At 37.4% G+C, this 22,132-nt stretch overlaps 2 protein-coding genes across 4 annotated transcripts; one reads left to right on the forward strand and one right to left on the reverse strand.

The window, feature by feature from the left end:
- Positions 1-662: 662 nt before the first annotated feature.
- LOC126996464 (thioredoxin domain-containing protein 5-like) lies at positions 663-14,542 on the forward strand. The gene is made up of 8 exons (XM_050856928.1): positions 663-947; positions 2,182-2,328; positions 2,916-3,024; positions 5,164-5,295; positions 7,110-7,265; positions 7,376-7,575; positions 9,472-9,604; positions 10,069-14,542. The coding sequence occupies exons 1-8, from the start codon at positions 802-804 to the stop codon at positions 10,192-10,194; spliced, it is 1,149 nt and encodes a 382-aa protein (XP_050712885.1). The 5' UTR covers positions 663-801; the 3' UTR covers positions 10,195-14,542.
- On the reverse strand, positions 4,140-20,078 carry LOC126996465 (Parkinson disease protein 7-like). Of its 3 annotated transcripts, none has more exons than XM_050856930.1 (6): positions 19,875-20,078; positions 17,720-17,881; positions 17,408-17,477; positions 16,356-16,484; positions 15,290-15,436; positions 4,140-5,288 (listed from the first exon to the last, which is right to left on the reverse strand). In XM_050856930.1, exons 1-5 carry the CDS (start codon positions 19,962-19,964, stop codon positions 15,321-15,323), a joined length of 567 nt encoding a protein of 188 aa, XP_050712887.1. In that variant the 5' UTR covers positions 19,965-20,078; the 3' UTR covers positions 4,140-5,288; positions 15,290-15,320. The 3 variants fall into 3 exon arrangements, with proteins under 3 accessions (XP_050712887.1, XP_050712888.1, XP_050712886.1); XM_050856931.1 differs by having other exon boundaries at positions 4,140-5,202; positions 19,875-20,077; XM_050856929.1 differs by having other exon boundaries at positions 4,140-5,236; positions 19,875-20,077.
- Positions 20,079-22,132: the final 2,054 nt, after the last annotated feature.

Raw genomic sequence — 22,132 nt, forward strand, 5'->3', positions numbered from 1 at the left:
CTTCAGCCGCAATGCCCTTCGCTCGTACTTTCGCATGTCAATCTCCTTCGCTCATTAACTCCCACCATTAGGCGCCGTGCAACACTGTATGGTTTGTTTAAAGTTACCCAAATCAACCATAATGCGTCTGGTGGTCCACGTCAGGAGGTAAAAGCCACTCAGTACTGATCACATTGACATCACTGAATATTTATGATAACCTCTCAAAGTTGGGTTTAAATAATAGCAGAGTGATGTACGTTGGGTTAATTAGGTTGGTAATAGTGGAGCTGATATCACAATCTACGTCGAGAAATAAAATAAAGCATAACACCTAATAGAGAAGTAAGATTGCGTAAAATCACACAGAACCCTCAGTAAATAACCTCAATTTATAGATTAATGTGGAGCCGTTGAAAGAATGGACGTTAATAAATAAAATAAAAACATAACACCAAGTAGAGAAGTAAAATCGCGTTAAATCACACAGAAACCTCAATAAATAACCTCAATATATAATACTAGAGTTAGAAAGTAAAATCGCGTTAAATCACACAGCAACCTCAGTAAATAACCTCAATATAATCACATAGAAATCTCAGTAATTAACCTCAATAAAATCACACAGAAACCTCAGTAAATAACCTCAATAGATTAATATGGAGCCGTTGAAAGGATGGAAACACTCGCGCTCCGCCTCCTTCCCCGGCCACTGTCTCCTCCCCTCCGAGCGGCGCCGCGGTCTCCCTCCAGCCTCTTTATCAAGTTATCACCATTCACTCGGCTCACGGGACCACGAGAAGACCTCCCCGCTTCGCTACGATGTATTGGTGTGTCGTGTTACTGAGTCTCGCCGCCGCTGGGGCACAACAGCAACAGGAAGCCAATGCTGTTGTAGATTTCTCAGATGACACGTTCGCCGAGTCGGTCCCTGCCAAGCCGCATTTCGTGATGTTCTATGCCCCGTGGTGAGTACTGCTGCAACGGCCTGGGAACAGTTCTTGTGAGTTGACGTCTGCAATCATAGCAAAAACTCGAGATCAACAAATATCATGCCGCATGGAGTGAAATTCATCGGTAGCGCTCACGTCGAGGCGGGGCGGAAACTCAAGCCAGTTAATTAATAGTTTTGGGTAATCCAGCCAAGTGGTCTGTTTCTGAGTCAGACTTAATTTTTGGGCGAAATGTGATGCTTAGTGGATATACTCTGTAGACTTGTGTTTTGGTTTTGCAGGCCCAGAGAAGATATTTTACTGGAGGCAGGAATATTGGGATATTTTTTTGTTTTTACATGGATTTGATGATGAATGCTAGTCATATTCAAGGCAAAGCATAATTTGAGAAATACATGACAGTAAATTTCTTTGTGTTGATGCTCAAAATTATATTGATGGCATTTTATGTAATTCTGTACTAATAAATATAATCAATAAATCATTTTAATGATGTTAGTTTAAACATTTGAGTGCTTAAACATTGCCCATTATTGGATATATTTTTCTAGCTAAAAAAAAAAAAAAAAAAAAAAGGCACTATCTGGTATGTAGATTCTACAACAAACAGACCAATAGACTATTCAGGTCTGCCTACACCCAATTCCCCTGGTTCTTTTTCTATTGCAATTAGGCTTCATCTCAATTTTCCACAGATAGTAATATATGGAAAGAAAATCTCATTGGGAAGTCTAATAATTAATTAAAAAAAATTTTTTTCATTTTGGACAAAGTCTGAACAAACAAAGTACTAATGTGGACTTTCTAAACAGAATTTTGGTATGGGGCAGCATTCTATCAATCTCATTAGGTTCCTGCACTAACCCTTTCATTCTTCAAGGGGTTTTGCAAAATTATTTACTTTTGCTACATTTCTCATCATTCAGTTTTAGCTTCCATTCCTTACAGCTATCTAACTCATCCACCACTTTTTAAAACTTGCTCTTTTAAACCAACAGCGACTCATAGCCTCAAGTTAGCCTGAGTGGATGGGATAATGGTCAGTCAGTTAATCTTCTCCCTAACAATGTTCATCTTCTCTTTCTTTCTTTTCAACATTTTTTTTATACTTTTACTTTTTATTCAGATTTCTACCAAAATGTTTCTATTAACTGTCTACTCTTTTACAGGCCTCAATGTGCAGTCACAGTCACACCAAAAGTTGTAGCTCACTGTAACAAACTTTATATTACTATTTTCTTGTCTTCAGGTGTGGCCACTGCAAGAGGTTAAGTCCCACATGGGATGACCTTGGGAAGAAATATAACACAGATGAGGCTGAGGTGGTAATAGGAAAGGTAGATTGCACCCAGCACACTGCCCTTTGCTCCTCCCAGGATGTGACTGGCTACCCCACGTGAGTTTTTTTTTTGGAACTGTACTTGAATATAATTAAGATTTTCAAGTTAATATACATTACTGTTATCAATTCAGTTACACCCTACGAATGTTCAGTGCTTATTAGCTCAAACAAATTAATTAGCATGTCACTGTACTGTGTCGTCATCATGTATTCTGGAGAATTAGTCCATCATCTGTATCAGACAATGGGCACAGGTTTGGTTCTAATCCTTGTAGTATTCAGTCCATATTCTCCGTCTCAAATTCACAAGAGCAAGTGTAGCCCACCTGGGAAAAATCTCCATCACTAATATAAGTGAGGATCATCTAGAAAAAGGTGACTGCATGGTGAAAGACAGAAATTTGTTAAAGGGAATGAATTATGGAGACCTGATGACTGATGGACTTTGATAGAAGAAAGTTGATGGTTTATAAGATGTCATGCAGTATTATATATGCAGTGGCGAATTTTACTGATGACCTTCCTTGCTTCAACAGTGGTGGGGTGGGGGGGGTCCTCATCCTGCTTTGTAGACTCTCCACCTTGCCTCTACAGGAGTTATAATTTTATCATATATTAACATGTTTTTTTTTCTTTTTCAGACTGAAACTATTTGGGAAAGGTGTCCAAAGTGGCATCAAGTACAGAGGGCCTAGAGACTTAGCCTCTTTGGAGAAGTTTATTGCAGACCAGGTTGGCACAAGTGTGGAGGTAAGTTTGAACCATTTAGATTCTAGATGCTTAGGGAAAGTTATGGGTATGGGAAGAAAGGGATGAGAAAAAACTAACACAATCCAGATATGTAGGTTATAAAATTTTTAAATAATTATGCATGTACTTTTCAGGTGAAATTAATAATTCTACTTCTTTCCATACTCTACATATATCTTCTCATTTATGTATGGCTATGTGGAGCCAGAAGGGCAAATTAACCTGAAGCAGTTTGAATAATGTCTGATCAAAGTATGTGTTATCATATTTCTGCAGTGAATATACTCACACCTTTATTCAATTTTAGTTGTACCTGCAGGCTTAAATTCAGAATAGGAACATAATGTCTGTAACTCTAAATATAAAGTATTTTGTATTCTTTTGATATTCCATAGTTTACATTGTTTTTTAAATGGTATGCCCTCCCTGGCTCCCCCCATATAATTATCATTTCATAAAACCTGTGAAAGCTAGAATACTTTATCTGTCTGTCTTTATATCTGATGCTGTTTTCTCTCAGGAACCTCCCTCAAGGCCACAATAGAAGTGTCCAACTTTTCCTGTTCTGGCACTCCCTCTCAGCATGCTCAATCCCTTGCCTACCAACACTCTCTTCAATACTTATCTGCACTATTGACAGATTTCACTGGTGATCTTCCCTCGACACCCCCTCCCTCAATACTCTCTACATAATGTCATCTTCATTTATTCTCATCACATGTCCAAACCACCTCAGAACATAATGCTTCACCCATTCAACCACTCCACAATCAGCTCCCCCTGCTATTACATCCATACCAAGCCTCTTAAGCATGTTGTCATTGCTGTCTCCAACCCATACTAACATAACACATACAACTCTGATATAGTACATTTCCACTGTGTGTATTTGTAATTGCTGTGCCACATTCTCTGTCTCTAACTGCCTTTTAAAGTTAAATAATTTCAAGTACATTGAGCAGTGACAAATTAACAAATACAGTTCATAAATGCAAACTAATGCATCAGCGGAAACAGCATTTCTCCCGTTTCTTTTCATAACAACCATGCATCCACTTTTCTCAGTGTAGTTTGAATTTATTTTTGTGATACTGTGATAATAAGTACTTTCAAACTTGTATGCATTTTAGTAACCTTTATTTAGTGTTGCAGCATCCAGTAAGCTACTCTCTTTTCTTCTGCTCTGTCTTTCCTCACTTACAATCTCAACATCATACACATGATGTCAGTCACAAGATTGATGGAGTAAGTGCTTTGAGTATAATTATGGTCTGTTGAACCTCCAGAACCTTCAACAAGGCGACCTTCTTAAGTATCAATGTAAATACAATAAGTACCTAAACACGGAAAACTCACATGTTGTCCTACTATCTATGGTCAGGAGACACATAAAATCATGTCTCTTTTACTTACTTTCCTTCTCATTCCTCCCGTGTTTCTTTCATCATCTTTGTAGGTTTCTCTTGATCAACATGTTTTTTACTTAGCATTTCATCGTGCACTGTATCAGGTTACAAGAGAGGAAAACACAACTTAATCTAGAGTAAAAGCATGGTAAGACTACCAGATGATGGCCTAAAATACACTGGGATATGTACATAAACAAATGAGCTCTATTAGACAGCTTAGTATGGTAATTTTACTGTTTAGCTTCCTGAAAATAAAGCAAATCAGAAAAAAATGTCCAAAGAAAATTACCTATCTTTTTATATTAGTATGAAAAAGGGAGCTTTTTTTGCTTGGCCAGCTTTACTTAGTAATGTAAAATAGTATAAGTAATGGCCTATTGAAGGCGGAATTACACATATAGCAGTTTTGCCCTTCTAGCTCTGGATAGTCCGTAATTTTTCCTCATGTAGTTATGACCCTTACTGGACTACATCACCTTATTATATTTTCTTATGTAATATAAGTTTCAAATGTCTTGTCACTTTTTAATATTTAGCTCGTTAATGTGCAGTACTGTTCCATAAATATACTTCAGAATGCTTATCTTGACTGAATATCACAATTTTTTTCTGGTTTCTGTTGAAGATAAATCTGCTCAGTCTTTCATGTTAGTTCAATTTTTAAACCAGGATGTGTATTTTGAAATGACCTGGAATACATGGACAGGTGTTTGAACTTGCTTCTTCATAGGATGGTGCGGAAGCATCCGTGCCTGAAGCTGCGATGGGCCTGGTGGAGTACACAGATGCTACGTTCAAAGCTTCTGTTGGACATGGCAAACATTTCATTAAGTTTTATGCTCCCTGGTGTGGACACTGTCAGGTAAGAATAAAAAATGTTATGGTAATTGTTGCAGACACTGTCAGATGAGAATAAAATTAAGTTGAATGCAAACTGCCAATGGCTTAATTAGGAGAAAAACTATAGTCATATTTTTCATGATCATAATTATTAGTCATTATCTCCTCCACTGTAACTACCATTTTTTTTATCTCATAGGCAGCATGGTGAATTGAGAAAACCTTAAAGAAATATCTTGACATTTGTAGAAGAGGAAAGATTGCCTGGTAAAATGGGTCACACTACTCTTTTCACTCATCATCAGGGTATACAATAATGCAAGTCCTATTTACAACTGAATCTTCAGATTCTGTAATTTGTGACAGAAGCTATAAAGAAAAATGCTGATTAAAGTGAGGAAGATTGGGGTGATGCATCTAGGGAAATCTTCTGAAGAGTCTTGGTACTGACTCTTCTCGGTGAAATCAAAATATTTATTTGGCATAAGAGAAAGATCAGGGTTGAGACCAGTGAAAATGAACATACTAAGGAGCATGTGTAGGGTGCACAGGGTTGACAGGATAAGAAATGAGGTATGGGAAAGGTGTGGAATATGGAATTCATAGGAGAAGTATGAAAAAAACATTGAGTTGGTTTGTTCATACTGAAAAGATTTTTTTGGGACATGAGTGGCAAACATCTATAGCAGTGAAACTGGCAGTGAAGACAGACACTGACATCCCAGGAGCTGACTATACTCTTTTTTTCTGAATGGCTACAATAAGTTCCAGTAGGCTCTCTTGAGGGGCATCTTAGATGGACCCGACTGTTCGTGGCACATTGTAGGATGTTATATTAGATATATACTCGTTATATTAGATAAAAAGTGAGGCATGGAAGGACAAGAGCAGAGGTGTTTACAGTTGGCCAGACAGCTAGACTGACTAGATGCACACCTAACGGTTGGCTTTGTTTCGACAGCCGCCAACCAACGTGTACATTTTTGGATGGTCCACTACCAAATTGAGCCCTGAACCAAACTTGTTCAGTAAATCCCCACATATACCGGACTGGCCCAAAAAGTTTATCAAAGCTGAAATTTATATTGAGGTCCATAAAAGGGAGGCTTTACTGTATAAACATTCTAAACATCATCTTTGACTTCAACTTGTATTATCTCATTTATTTATTTATTTTTAATATTTTAAATACAATAGTAATTCATTATCATTCTATTGTTTTGTGGTTAAGAAACCAAGCAAATATTCTGTGATAGAAGTGAGCTACAGAGAATTGAGGCAAAACTTGTTGTGTCAAGGCCCATGTCAATTGATGAGCAGGAGACGGGCTGCCTCAATCCACTATCCAATCAGTGATGAGCAGGCTAATAGTGGCAAAGCTTATTGTAGCTTCTCAGAAAATTGACTATAGATATGATGAAAAAGGTTTGTGTGAAGATGTAGAACGAATGTGTTGAAAACAAGAAAGCTGATAAGTGATAACTAGAATAAAAGAGGTGCATGAGACAAATGGCAACATGAATAAAGCATACCTTATCTCACCTAAATCCTCAGCTTTGCCTCAGACCTTGACAGCCTGCTATGTAGGGTCACTTAAGTGTCAATGACAATGTTGTATTCACAGTAATTTGCACTGATCTGGACAACTCTGGGTTTTAACTGGTATTTCTCCCCCATTTTTATCTCAAAATAGTTTCTTGCAAATACCATTTTGTCTATCCATCCTCTTTGAAGGGAACAAGGTAGATAAATGACCTAAGAGCTATTTGTGCTGACATACTTGATTTCTAAATCAATTTTAAAAGTATCTTAATATTTGCATTCCTTTTTCCACAGAAACTTGCTCCAGCCTGGGAGGCTCTAGCTCACTCCTTTGAGCATGATAAATCAGTAACCATTGGGAAGTTAGACTGCACTCAGCACCAGTCCATCTGCACAGAGTTTGAAGTGAAGGGCTACCCAACCCTCCTCTGGATTGTTGATGGCAAAAAGGTTATCTGACTTTAAGATGATTGAGAGCTACTAAAGATTATAATGATAGTACAAATGATGCCATAATAAGACAGTCTCTTTTTGTGCGTGCTAAATATTGTTTCTTGCAGGTCAAGAAATATGCTGGAGACCGAAGCCATGATAGCCTCAAGGACTTTGCAGTGACCTTATTAGGGCAGGAAGAGGAGCAGGATGGAGGCCAGAAGCAACAAAAGGATGAGCCTCAACCCCCCGTTTTAATTCTCACTTCAGAGAACTTTGACAATGCCGTCCAGAAAGGATACAGCATGGTTAAATTCTTTGCTCCATGGTATGTGTAATGGTGTGTTTTATTTTTTCGAAAGACAGTTTTGCTTCCGAGTTTCCATTCATATGTTTACTTGCTGCTAGGAGCTAGAGCATATTGTCCCAGTATAATTATATGTGGTCACATTTATGTGTGCCCTTTAGCTTATCAGACAGGTGTGAGAAAGTCACTGCACCACCATTACTTCTTGAAAGGCGAGGAATTATTTAAATTATGAGTACACTGGGTTTCGCTCCACAGTCTCTTTAGACTGATATCTCCTGTTTTAAAGTGGTTTGTTCAAAGAATTTTCAGCTACACAATCTTATGGGTTAACACCTTATTTTCCATACAATTTCCCATCGATGATCGTTATGTTTACCAATAGCAAATTTCAATTTCTTGTTAGAACAATCACATGTGACGTTACTGTTTTCTTCAACTGATCCCACATGCAAGCATAATAATTTACTTTGTGAAGAAAATATTTGAAGGCAGTTTTGAGGAAGAGGGTATCAGGGGTGGACCACCAGTAAAATGGATTAATAGAGTGGAAAAGCATTGGAGAGTTGGATGGCAAGGGATTGAGTGTGCTGAGAGGGAGTGCCAGAACGGGGAAAGTTGGAGATGCTTCTGCCATGGAAAACCCCTTGAGTGAAGTTCCCATGAGGGAACAGGGTTTTGGATATATAAATAAATAATGAAAGCTAGAGAACTGACAACTGATAGGTTGCCATGGATACAGTTTTTAAAGCAGAATCAACTAATTAGGACACCATGCTCTTTTAAACCTTGAAAGTCATTGGACAGCAACTGCCCATCTGTTTTCTGATCCAATTTTTGTTCTATTTTCTTATGCCGATTTGACCTTTTGACAAAAGCCGTTTTAACATCCAATCCTTACATAAAATGGGGTAAAAATGTGATTATGATGATAATGATGCCATTCTCTTATGAAAAGCAATGTGGGAGAGAAAGGTTATGTTGATAAAACTGGGGGAGATATTATGTTCAGAGGTTTAATTATCAAGTGTTTTAATTGAAAATAAAAGTTACTGCTTTAAAGATGTTGTAAACAATAGAATATGTCAACAGAATTGGTGGAACCATGAAAGCCTTTATGATAAGGAAGGTAGGTGTGTTTAAAGCAAGGGTTTCTCATCTGAGATTCTGATGCTAACCTGGCTACTTGTTAACAGGTGCAGTGAGAGCAGTGGAAATGAATGTACTACAGAACGTCTTACAAAATTTGTTAAATATGTAGCATTTAGAGTGGACAGGAAGAGGAATGGAAGTGGAAAAGGTGTAGAAATCTAAAGTAATATGATCAGTGAAAGTACACGCAGATGGTACTGCCATATCATGGGAATAAGAGAGAACAAGAATTATAAGCTACATTTTTCATAATAAGGAAAGCAGGTAAGGGTTGGCCTAGGTGACAAGATATGTTGTAAGCCTACTAATAGACTAGAGTGGAAAATTAATAAAACAGAATTAAAGAATCAAGGTTGTACAACACTGTGGCTTATAAAGCCCTGTTTGACCAAAACTTTTGATTGGTTCTGGAACATCGTAATGTATCAGTGATATTATTACCATAGCTAAAGTCAAGAGTGGTATGTGAACATATAGGGTGGATTATTTCAGTAAGGATCATCTCTATTACATTTTTTTTTTAAGGTTGAACATTTTAATTTACTTATTGTAGAAATAAGATAGTAATGAATTTGCTAACCCCACAAAAGAAGCCATGCTTCTCTTTACAACTCTGATACGAGTATACCATAATTCTCACATTCAATCATTATTCAGATATTTTCCATAATAAGATGGAATCGTATTATGTAATAAATCAATGGTAAGTGATAAAAGGGCACCACAGCCTTTCTTTTATGCTAAAGTAATGGTCTTCATCTGCAGGTGTGGCCATTGTAAGCGCATGGCTCCCACTTATGATGAACTTGGTCGGAAGTTTGTTGGTAATGATAAGGTCAAGATAGCAAAGGTGGACTGCACACAAGAAGTGAACCGAGGGCTTTGCAGCGAACAAAATGTAAGTTTTTGACCGTCCTCAGTTTTCATTGCCAGTAAATGATGTTTCTCCAAGATTATCACTTCTGTATTTCTGCTCAGGCAAAATCATCACTTTTACACCACTATGCAATTGTTATATCCTCCGTACATATTGTGCCATCCAAGGGCAAGTTGAATGATGATAGCACCCCTTGGAAATGATATTTAGTTTTATTCTGGCTGAATTCTGCTTATTTGTGTTCATATTATTTATTCTTTGCAATACTAGTAACAAAATGAGAATAAACTGAAAGAAACATAATTGTACTTTCAATTGATGACGAAGTGAAAGTTTTCTAAAACAAGATGAAGCTTCCAGACATGGCCCCCAGAGTATGTGTCCCACCTACTCCATCTTACATTATTGTGATACCTACTTGAGTTTTCTAGTTTGTTTCTTAATTATTGTTTATATATTCTGAGATTTTGCATGTGTTTTGACAGGTGGATGGCTTTCCAACTCTATTCCTGTACAAGGATGGAAGCAAGGTCAGCGAATACAATGGGGACCGTTCTCTCAATGACATGGTCAACTTCATCAGTAGAAACCTGGAGCATGATGAACTTTAAATTTTAAAACCCCGAGAAGCCAGCTGCCTCCTGCTCATTTTGCTCTTCAGAATGAAAATTGTATTGGGTTTAGACATCAGTTAAGCACTTATCATTTCCTTTAGTTTGTGTATCCCCACATAAAAAAACTTTCATGCAATTTAGTACATTTTAACTCTCCATAGAGTGCCCTTAAGGGAGTGGGACTTGGCAGCTTGTGAAATGCTTTTAATAGACACAAGAACCTGTTCTTCCCTCTTTATGATCTTAATAAATTATTTTTTTCAAATTTTGTTGTGGCCTAAATGGTTTTATGAGATTCTTAGTGGCCTAAATAGTTTTATGAGATTCTTAGTCAATTATTTTTTTTGTTTTTAATCCGGTAGCTGCGGGGATCATTTTTCTTAAAGGCCCCTCTAAGCAAATTTATGAGAAAAAATCATCACACGCAAACCATTTTATTATAATATTATGTATCAATGCATTTGTGATCAGTTTATGTATCCTCTATTTTGGGGGGTTCATGTCAAGGCAAGAATTTGGCTCTTCGCTGGTATGTAGTAAAGCCACAAATTTGGCCCGTCGCTGCTACCGGGTTAAAGTTATGACAGTTGTGGTATAAACTTTTATGATTAGTTTTAAAAATATTGCAAAGGAACCTTTAGTTAACATTGTTTCAAATGGGGATGTTGTAGGATATATTATTAGACATTTATTTGTAATTTTAACTTGTTGACCAGGGCATCCTGTTGAAAAGTGTGTGGAATGAATATTAGTGACAGTGTAAAGCACAATAATGAATGTAAGGCACTGAAATGGATGTGACTTATGTGAGTTAATATATGTGAATTAAAAGTCAAGTGTGAGCCTAGAGTTTGAAATACGTGGTTAAATCATATGAAAGAAACATTGAGTGCAGAACATAATTTTGTGTAACATGGTAACACCTCCTCATGTTACATTTCATTTCAAGCTTGATTGAACCCAAGCATACTGATCACCATCTTCAGCTGCATTCTCAGCATAATCATGAGTAGTAATGCTCTTCTATTTAAGATCTTGTATGGTTTACTGAAACCTTTGATATAATATTGATCATACATTTATTAGCTGTTATATGTGCAAATGTGTAGTATTTACTTATAGAAATATGTATGTTATGTTGCATCATCCAGATTTACAATGTGTTCCCACTTTTTTAATGTAGAAGTGATTCCTCCAAGATGAAACTGCCTGAAGTATACTTATGCTCCATCATATAACATATGTATACAGCATAGTTGTTGGTTGATTCTGATGTTTGTTAGAGTTCCATTTGTTGGAAAGGCAGATTTCTTTACAGTGGGTAGTAATGAACAGTGAAAGGTCCAGACCATTACTAGTAGAGAGCACATATTACTCAGGAGTGGACTACTGAATGGAGTGTATTGTTATTGTTTTGAAAAGTGTCATTCCTGAGACAGTTATGATGTGGATTAATGTAGATACAGTAGGATCTTGCGAATAATGAATTCCAAAATAATGTTTTCTACAATAAAGAGATTTTAGAAGAAATACCAAGTTTCTAAAATAACATGAATTCTTTCAAGTAATTATATTTACTGGAACGTGTTGAGTGCATCTTGGATATTGTTTGCTTGCTGCCATCTTGATGTCACAGTTGTTCGACTTGCACCCTGCTCATGCCCAAGGATACATGTATTAAGAGTGTATTTGTGCCACTACTCCTGGACTTAGCCCATTTTTCTATTATGATTATGATGGCACTAAAGTACTTAAAAGTTGAAACCACATAATGCAATAACGTATGAGGTGTGGGTGACCTGACTTCAAGCAAGGACAAGAGACTTACTAATGATAGTTCAATGAGCATTGTATTATCCATAATGCATCATGAGTTATCTGTGACTCCTGAACGAAATGTAAATACCGCATTGATTGGTATCCTGTCAGTTCATTGCACTAATCAGCATAATACAACCATTGCCACAGTTTGGCCCTTGTGCACTCTACAGTTTGGGCACCCATCAACGCTGTGTTGCATTGGGACTCACAGATGACAGCTTGATGCATTGTATTGTCTCTTATCATTGGTTGTGGCCAGTGGTGGGCATGGTTCTGCTAACAGCTAATTAGCGAAGCTAATGTTTTCGTTAGCTGATTAGCGTTTTTGCTAACTTTGGAAACAGCGGACCAATTAGCTTCTGCTAAATGTAGTTCCTCCTCCGCTAACTTTAAGTTCACTAAAAAATCATACAGGTTTGTTCTTATCCATTGTGGGCAGACACAGCACCAGTTGAGCTACATGGCGCTATAATTTCAGGGCTTCCACTTTTGAGTAAATTACACTTTAAAGTAAGGTAATTGGACAATTTGGAAAACTTTTTGGCATTTTAGGGTAATGCATCTTCCATTTCCAACTCTTTGAACAAGGAATTTAAAAACAAGAATTCAATATTTTCCACCTGACAAGAAAAAGAAATTTCAGGTCACTTGGTCTGTTTTTAAGGGTTTTAGAGCCAGAATACTAAACCAAAGCTAACTCCATATGAAAAGATAGTGGTTAGCGTTAGTTTTCACTAATTTCTTACCAGTTTAGCGGCTTAGCGTAAGTGAAGCTAACTTTTTAGTTAGTGGAATATCAGTTTCGCTAACTTTTCGGTTAGCGGTGCCCACCACTGGTTGTGGCCAGGTCACCCAATGTTCTTGTGCTCAGAGGTTTAAGATGAGTGTATGCTGTTGTGTAATATTTTTGCCTCTATAACCAGAAGTTGTAAGGGTAAAGTTTTGATGAGTTTGATGACGTGCTGACTGAACCAGGTGAGCCAGGCACACAAGGCCAGAGTTGGGACGAGGCAAGCAGTATGCATCTGTACTCTTCATGAGCAAGCCTTAGAATAATCATAACACCAAACACCTCATTAACTCCCCTATGACGAGTTTCACTTTACTCATGTGGATTCAATAAAGATTCTTATTATTTCAACTAGATGAAAGTAGTAGTGACATGGGGATTTAAATGGGAGAAATGGGTGAAAGTTCTGTGGTACTGGCACCAAGTAACTCTTTATACACATTTTTGTTATTATTTTCTTCATGCTGCTCATAATGCCAGTAAGCTCTCTTGTGGGGTTTGGTGGATGGTCTCAGCTCGTTATTGGTGTGGGTGAATTTTATTTTAAGTGGCTGCTGTGATATATAACTCTTGTTTAGTCCATGCTGCCTTGGTGCTCCTCTTGACCAAAGTTGCTGAAGTTAGGGTTCATTGACAATCTTCACAACATGACCACTCACCAATGGTTGAAAATTGTTAGCATTGGGACTTGAACCTGAGTCTACAGGATCATAATGTCTCACTAACCACACAGCCACCGCCTTCCAATTGACGTTTTTGTTAATAACGTTTGTGTTCAGGGCAGAGATCCTACTGTATGTAGTTTATCAGATCAAGTGCCAGAATTAAACTGATTGATTTCTTTACTCTCGAGGGCAATAGAGCTGTGTAATAATTTCTTGGTCATTAGATAGTCAATGATCTGTGATTATTAATTATATAACATTTATGACACTTGACTCATGAAACTATATGTTGGTCTTTAATGTTTTAAAGTTTTATGTATGCCATGTATAAGGCTGTCACATAAAACATACCACTGGAGTAAGTCTTGGCATTGTATAAATGTTATATGAACTTATCAAATTTTTTCCTAGATAATTATTTTATAAGTTGACTTTGCTATTGAGTTGCTGTTCTATGTCATTGCATCCTTTTTTATTTCATAATAGGGCATTAGTGTCATTTATCACTGACATGTTATAAGATATTATTTAGGGTATCCACTGTAATTCTAGCAACATTGTGTCCCTCTGTTTAAATGCCGCCACATCTGCAGGATTCATAAGGTATCTTCAAACATACTTATCAACAGACTTAGTGTTTTCCAGATACTGTGCACAGAAAATGACCAGTATCTGCTCTTCCACCACCTTCACATCCCTGAAAAACTACTGTATGAAGATGTAATGTTTATCTTTCACTAATGTTTGCTTAATGTGGGTATCTGTTTTATCTCAAGTAATGTACAATGAATATTATAGGTTTCCAAAATGTTGTTCAAAGTGGCATATGTAATAGTGAATTGACTTTTATAATGGTGAGATTTGATATTTTAATATGGATAAAATTTGATATTTTTGTTTGTCAGCAAGGGTGTCATCACCAGGATTTTTTTGTACTTAATTAGTTGAATAGAAATACTACTATTACTCAACAAGTAGTACATGTACCACTAATAAAATTACATTTACCAAGAAAGGAAAACTATATTAATGTAAATTTTGCTACAAAATGTACAGTTACTTGTTAAAATGCTTTTTTTCTCACCTTAAATGTGGGATAGTGAATGAATAAGTAATATCTTCTGTTATGGCCATATACATGAGCTGCTTTGCCTAGATTCAGATTCAAAAGTAGTCATAGGATCGCTCCAGTACTTTTGATCCTATGATGGCACAAAAGATGCTTATGTAATTCATCCTATGGGGTGCCCCCCCCTCCCATTTACAAGCCTGTAGTCTTCATAAGATGTTTTGGAATCAGAGATTGGTGTCCAGCACAGCAGAAGAGACTTTAAGGTAAAGGGCTGCTAGCCACACTGCGCCAGCCACATTCTACACAGCGCTCTGAACAAAGGGCTGCGCCGAGCTAAAAGTTACTTCACTTTATCACATCACTACAGAAACACTAAATGATGCGGAGAATTCGGGTTTGTGGCAGATTGTAGAAGAAGGATGGATAAAGGGAGCTGCCATAAAGTTAAAGCTATGGGTATTGGGAGAGCCCTGAAATTGGTAATGAAAAGAGCAATTATCAGGAAAATATCGAACATCCCCACCCTTTAGGGATTAAAGATGAAATGAAGTCGAGGCAATTCAGTGACCAGAGAATTTCTCGTAACCATTACATCTTATTGCTTTATTTTTCTTTTCTCTTGTTTACACACTTGTTTTCTTTCACAGAATTGTCAGTGTAATGAATGATCATAAACTCTGACATTAAATCCTTTGTAAAATCTCCAGGAATAGCAATGAAATACAAGACAAAGTTGTATCTTACATATTAAAGTAGTCTTCAGTGCCTCCTAAACTTAAAGCAGCATGGGCTTGGCAGTGGCTGCCCTCTTCTCAGAACTCACAAGCTGCTCCACAAGGGCAAGGGCAAAGTCGAAGGCAGTTCCTGGTCCTTGGGAAGTGACAAACTGACCTGTTCCAAGAAAATACATTTTTAAGTATAAAATTAATAGTTTCTTTTGACTTTATAGCAGCATGGCCTTAATGTGTTTCTTTTTATTTGGGATCCTACCATCACCTCTAAAGGGATAGTAAAAAACAAAGATTAGTCAGCAACACATCAAAGTACTTTATCACATTTTGTGTGATGTCAAAACATGTTAGCAAAATACAAACACAAACAGTGTGAAGCGAATGACTAATACGAAAAACTACAATTTGCTCCACGCTCCCAGACAAAATCTAGGGTCTGGCAATTGCTGGACATATGCCTAGCCAAGTCTGCGAATCAAAATAGATGTCCAGGCCCAAAATCTGGGTCTGGCTATGTTTGGCAGTTGCCAGACATGCCTCTCCAAGTCTGGATATTGAAAGGAAAGTCTGGCCATACATAATTATGAATCAGCTTTTATCATCTGTTTGATATTTCCATTACCTGATTTTTTGAGAAATAAAACATTCATTAGTAAATAATTTTTAGTATTATAATATCCTTAGGCACTAGAAGTTGAAAAAGAAATGGTGGACATTTCATGACTGCTGCTGATAGTGCATCTTTTGTTTACATGTCATGCAAGTCTTCAAATAACTAATTTTAGTTAATCTTTCTTGAATGTGCTGCTGAAATGTGCTAGACAAGTGTGATAAAGTCTGGGGCAGGTACTGAATATTGGCGATAGCCAAGCCATGTATGGTAAACGTCCAAGAATGGGCAGTGGCCCCAGGACAGTAATGATTCAAAAATTTTCAACTTTTGTGGTTCCTGACAGGTGCTCTCCCCAATTAGTCCTGGAAATTGAGGGTGAAGCATACTCACTTTTGAGATTAGCCATAAAATTATTTCTCTACATTATATTCTAATAAAATTTTCTGAGCAAAACAAACCATCTTACCATCAATAACAACTTTTTCATCCACGAAAGTGTATTTTCCTGAACCGGTCAGCTTATCCTTGAGAGCAGGATAGCATGTCATTTTCTTGCCCTCCCCAACACCAACACTAGTTAGACTAACAGCAGGTGCTGAAATTAAACAAATATTCATTAAAAAAAATATATATACATATATATATACATATAAATATATATATATATATATATATATATATATATATATATATATATATATATATATATATATATATATATATATATATATATATATATATATATATATATATATATATATATATATATATATATATATATATATATATATATATATATATATATATATATATATATATATATATATATATATATATATATATATATATATATATATATATATATATATATATATATATATATATATATATATATATATATATATATATATATATATATATATATTATAAGGCCTATGTATAAAATAAAAATCTCTAATAATTCCTTGTTACAGATATTAAAGTTCAGAAGTAACATTTATTTTACAGTAGTGGAACAGAAAAAGAAAGCCTCAGGTTAAATTCTGTTGCAGAGGTGCCTTGATACTCCCCTCTAGAAGAAATTCAAGTTGTAGGCAGGAGGAAATACAGGCGAAGAAAGTCTATTCCAGAGTTTACCAGCAAAGGGGATGACAGAAGAAAGATGATGGTTAAATGATTCGGATAGCAAATAGATGAGCTAGAGTAGAAAATCATGTGCAGTGGGTCTGCAGGAGGAATGGAGGCATGCAGTCAGCAAGTTCAGAAGAGCAGTTATCAATAGAAATGACAACAGAAGATAAAATGAGGCAACAGTGTGGCATAATTTACGAGGTAAAAAAACTGTCAGTAAGCGGAGGGGAGCTAATGGAATAAAAAGCCTTTGCCTCTACTCTGTCCAAAATGGCTTTGTGTGGAACCTTCCACACATGAGATGCATGAGATGGTGATATACTTGTTATGAAACCTATTTGTAAAATCTGTTATATACTTACTATTATTATTCACAGACAAGCTTACCTGCACATATGGCACCAATCACCCTACCAGCCTTCTCTTGCTCCGTTAACAGGGCCTTTGCAGTTGCACTCTGCCAGGAAGATATTAAATTCAATATCCTTTTCAATCAAATGTCCCTTATGTAATATTTTGCACAGAATAATCACAATTTTTTTTAAATATCAGAAATAATTATTATGGCCACATTAAAATACATATACATACATTTGTTAATGTTGCTAATTCCAGGAGATACTTATCTAAATAGAAAAAAAGGATTGGAAATTCCAAGACAGTTACAGAACACATGATACAGATAAGAATATAACTAACCTTTCCAATATTTTCAGCTCCCTTCAGTCCCCCAGGCAAAACTACAGCATCATAGGGGCCCTTTGCTACAGCCTCCTCCAAAGACATGTCAGGCAGCAATACCACATCCCTGCTGCAGAGCACGCTCCCAGCACCACCAACGCCCCCCACCGTCACCTTCACCTGATGATATTGTAAAAGTGATATGGTGCAGATTTATAAGACACAAATGTATATGGTTAGTTACTAATAGAAAACTGCAGCTATGGGAAAAGGTATGATCTTGATGATTAGGAGGAGTGTAAGCTTTCATTAACCCCAAAGTTACCAGTGACCACAAGAATATGAAATAGATGTGAGGTCCCTCCAAAATAGTACCATGGCATCACTACAAAATCCTCTCAGTGAAGTTACTAGCAAAATGAGCATGAATTTTATATTTCATAGTTCTACTATTAATCTAAATAGGATTTCCTGAGGATATTTGAACTATTGTAATTAATTATAATACATGTATTTATATATCTTCCACTCCAATATCTATTTTTTTCTAGTTTGTCATTCTACGCTACCAAATAATTATAAACTATATCATCCTAGTGTAGGGCACTAATAGGTAGATAATAATGTCAGTATGTAATATGCTACAATACAACTACTCTGTGTCTCAGACCATGTCCAGACAAGTCCTGGATGATGGAATGCTGAGTTTGCATGCTAACATAAAAAGAGTGTTTCAGTGGTGGAAAGTGAATGTCCAGTGAAGTGATTATCTCTATAAAACTATAATACAGCATGACAGAGTGTGAGTGAAAGGAGTAGAGAGTGGTAGAGGGAAGAAACCCATTGATGTCTGCTCCAGCCACATCCTATTGCTCGCTGTGAGTGAGTTAAGTTGCCACCAGCCACACCGCTAATAACCTTATCTCATAATGCAAAACTACAGCCAAGGCTGTCTCCTAATACGTACACATTTAGACTGCCGTTGTTCAAACTGTCTGCAGTATATTTTCCAGTTGTATCCTGTTTATGGATCTCTGTAGAGTATTAGTTAGCACACTCACCTCACAACCGTGAGGTCCGGGATTTGATTCCCCGGCAGAGTGGAGATAGATGAGCAGTCTCCTTAAATCCATGGCCCTTGTCTACCATCCAGTGCATGAATATAGTGTCAGGGGCTGTGCTGTGTCCCATCTCCCAGGTGAGAGTGGATGTGAGATTTCAGCCGTACCCAGAGATCCCTTGCTTAGCCCCATGCTCAGTTGGGGAGGGTACTGCCTGGCATTCATGAGCATCACATGATCAGACCATCATGAATAGATGGTATTGGCTATACACTCAGTGACACATACGGCCACCCATAGAACTGTCAGAGGTATTTTTCCTAGTGAACTCAGTTTTTATTTCTGTTTTGGGATTTTGGATTACAAGTTACTGTTTGGTGCAAAATGTCAAACATGGTACCTGCAGGTTGGGAAAAATTTGTATTTACCCAATGTTCATAGATTTTAAGGTTTCCATCTATTTATGGTATCTATGACCACAGAGTGCTGAATGTACGCAGGCCCGTATCTACCTTATAAGCAGCCCCATGCTGGCTAAAGGCAACATGAGATGTTTCGTCGCCTGAATATTTTTCTCATGGCTTTATTTGGCTTTCTAGCATCTCTAGTATGATTTATTTTATGTTAAGTGGATATTTTCTATGAAGATGTGACTATTTCAATTTCTGGTCTTAAAATATGTGCTTTGCACACACAGTGCTGTGGCAGGCAACACAAAAACTGTAAAAAGTTGGTAAAGACAAAACAAAAAAATCAAAATTTTTCAAAATGAGAAATGAAGATATATAAACAAAGTTTCTATGGTATTTTTTTAAGGCAATGAACTAAAAAATAAAGGCTGAAACAAAAAAAAAAAAATTTTGCTTTGTTTGAGTCTCCCCTACACATTCACCCAAATTTCACAATGTCATACATTTACACCAACAAACAACATACTAAGATTTCAAAACCACAGGACGTACCGTATGCCCAGGAGGTACCCCCCTGCCCCCCCCCCTTAAAACAGCAGAAAATGGCAGGAGTCAAGTTACGGGACAATTTAAGACAAAAAAAATAGAAGACGCCTTACAAGGACGCCCCCAACGCCCTGTCACCGGGCGGCCGCTACTCACTCCGCCCCTCCTGAGCACGTCGATGGCGATGACAGCCTCCATCTCCTCGGCCCCCTCCGCCAGCAGGACCAAAGCAGTCTTTGGGGCCATCTTCAACGTAATAATATCCCTTCAAGACGTCAGTAGTCAAGGGTGAAGCGGCTGTCCTCCTGGTTCACCTTGATGCCCCTGTCGATACTTCCTCCTCTTCCTCTTGAGCCTCGGTGACAGATTATCGTACTCGGACATGGAGGTAGAATTGGTGGAGTCGACATCAATGAATCCGCCCGAGTTGTCATTTTTAAGGCCAGGTGTCAGGTGTTGTCAGGTCAGGCTCCTACTTAATGGGCTCAACCAGGCTCGCCCACCCCCATCTTTTGGCATAAATTTGACAGTTGGCCGTGTCGACTCCACCAATTCTACCTCCATGTACTCGGAGCTTCTCCCTTGGTCTTGGTTCGGGAGGTAGTTTTCCCTTTCGGTCCCATAAATATCACTAGGAAACAGGAATAATAAACCATTTCAACAATAACTACAAATAAATCTCGTTATTGTGGCCCAGGAAACAGTTTTTGGAATGGAAATCGGGAAATATGAGAAACTGAGTACGACAATCTGGCATTGTTGCTTGAGCCTCGGAGCAGCGGTGCCAGATTGTCGTATTCGCCACAATGTATTTACCGGTTTTTGACGATTAACTCTGTCAAAAAGACATCAGTAATTAACCATTTCAACGATAAATATAAGTGAAGCTAGTTATTGGGGTGGTGGAGACAGTTTTTTGGTTGGAAATCGGCAAAAGGTCGTACACCAAGCTTTGGCCATAATTGTCGTACGCACTTGCCTACAGCTTGGCTATTTTCACACTTTTTATCTTTACACTCTTTCCTACGGTATTTCGAGAGGTTTTAAAAGCATGAGACTGAGTCGCAGCCTCGTAATGACTCTCGCCTTGTTCTGACCGGCCAGCACATGATGTGAAGGCTACGTGGGTCATCTGTATCAAATTCGCTATCTCTACTGAAAAATCACTATAAAAATAACAATATCAAAGAGTGCACTCCTGATAACACCACTAATGTTTGATGATAGGGATAAACGTTAGCCAGCCTACAGGGACAAACAAGGAGACTCATTAGTAGGGATGGGCAAGTACCGTTAATTTGAGTACCGGTAGTACCGGTACCGAAAACTCAAGTACCGTTAGTACCGGTACCGGTACCGGAAGGATTTTTTTTTTCTCATAATGACTGATGAAATTCCCAAATAAATTTCCTGTAAAGAAAACTCTCTCTCTCTCTCTCTCTCTCTCCTTCAACTTAATATCAACTAGAGTAGAAATGCAGCGTTAAGGAGCCTTCTGATTAATGTAAAATCACTTAGGTTTAAGGACAGACCACCTAGTCTGGACCATGGGGTCTGTGTGATCTGATTTTCTATGTAAATCTATGTAAATATCTCTCTCTGAATGAAGTGAATATTTATTTTTTCGATAAAAAAATAGCATTTATAGTTATTATGGATGTACTCGATCATAGTCTAATAACAATAACAATATTTATTAGCAACCTAAAAAAAAAAATCGGACATGAAGAATTATCTAAATCCAATAATCCGAGCAACTGGTACCGGTACCGAGCAATCTGGTACCGGTACCGTACCGTTTAGCTGGTACCGTTAGTACCGGTACCTGCCCACCCCTGCTCATTAGAAGTGGCTGAGGAGAGGGCGTGGGCACGGGTCTTTGATCCAGCACATTTTACCCTATAAATGAGCTGCAAGGCATAGTGTTGTGTGTATCTTAGCCTTAAGTTGTTGATTAGTGTATTTCAGATGCAGGGCAATAGCAAAAATCATGAGGAAAGAAGACATAAAAGAAAATTAAGGCATCCACAACCATGACTATGGAACCCACCAATATTTCTGCCTGCATGTCACTTGTAAATTATGGCTTTACTATCTATGAAGACATAATGGAAAAGCTATCATTTATGCTTCACCAAGAATAATAACTGTGAAGCATATTAATTTTCTAGTCAAAAAACAATAAAATAAAACTTCAATAAGAAAATGTGGAAAATACACGAAAGGCAAAGAATGATTACTTAGTAAAATAGAACACATTGCACTTCCACATGCTCTGAGGTGCACTCTCTTAATGCTATAACATCGTTGTCAGCACCAAATAATGGACTGGAGTCAAAATGGCTTTCAACACACAGAGGCCCAAGACTTACTGGTTCATATGTACCTACATTCTACCCATTAACTCTTTATTC

This window comes from Eriocheir sinensis, chromosome 10, assembly GCF_024679095.1.
Source record: "Eriocheir sinensis breed Jianghai 21 chromosome 10, ASM2467909v1, whole genome shotgun sequence".
Lineage (NCBI taxonomy): Eukaryota > Metazoa > Arthropoda > Malacostraca > Decapoda > Varunidae > Eriocheir > Eriocheir sinensis.

Coding starts and splice junctions, on each gene's coding strand:
- LOC126996464 (XM_050856928.1), top strand. CDS start 802: ATGTATTGGTGTGTCGTGTTACTGAGTCTCGCCGCCGCTGGGGCACAA. Junction 3,025..5,163: donor AGGTTGGCACAAGTGTGGAG/GTAAGTTTGAAC, acceptor GCTTCTTCATAG/GATGGTGCGGAAGCATCCGT. Junction 9,605..10,068: donor GGCTTTGCAGCGAACAAAAT/GTAAGTTTTTGA, acceptor GTGTTTTGACAG/GTGGATGGCTTTCCAACTCT.
- LOC126996465 (XM_050856930.1), bottom strand. CDS start 19,964: ATGGCCCCAAAGACTGCTTTGGTCCTGCTGGCGGAGGGGGCCGAGGAG. Junction 16,485..17,407: donor GATTGGTGCCATATGTGCAG/GTAAGCTTGTCT, acceptor GTTTAATTTCAG/CACCTGCTGTTAGTCTAACT. Junction 15,437..16,355: donor TGAAAAAGTTGTTATTGATG/GTAAGATGGTTT, acceptor TTCTTGGAACAG/GTCAGTTTGTCACTTCCCAA.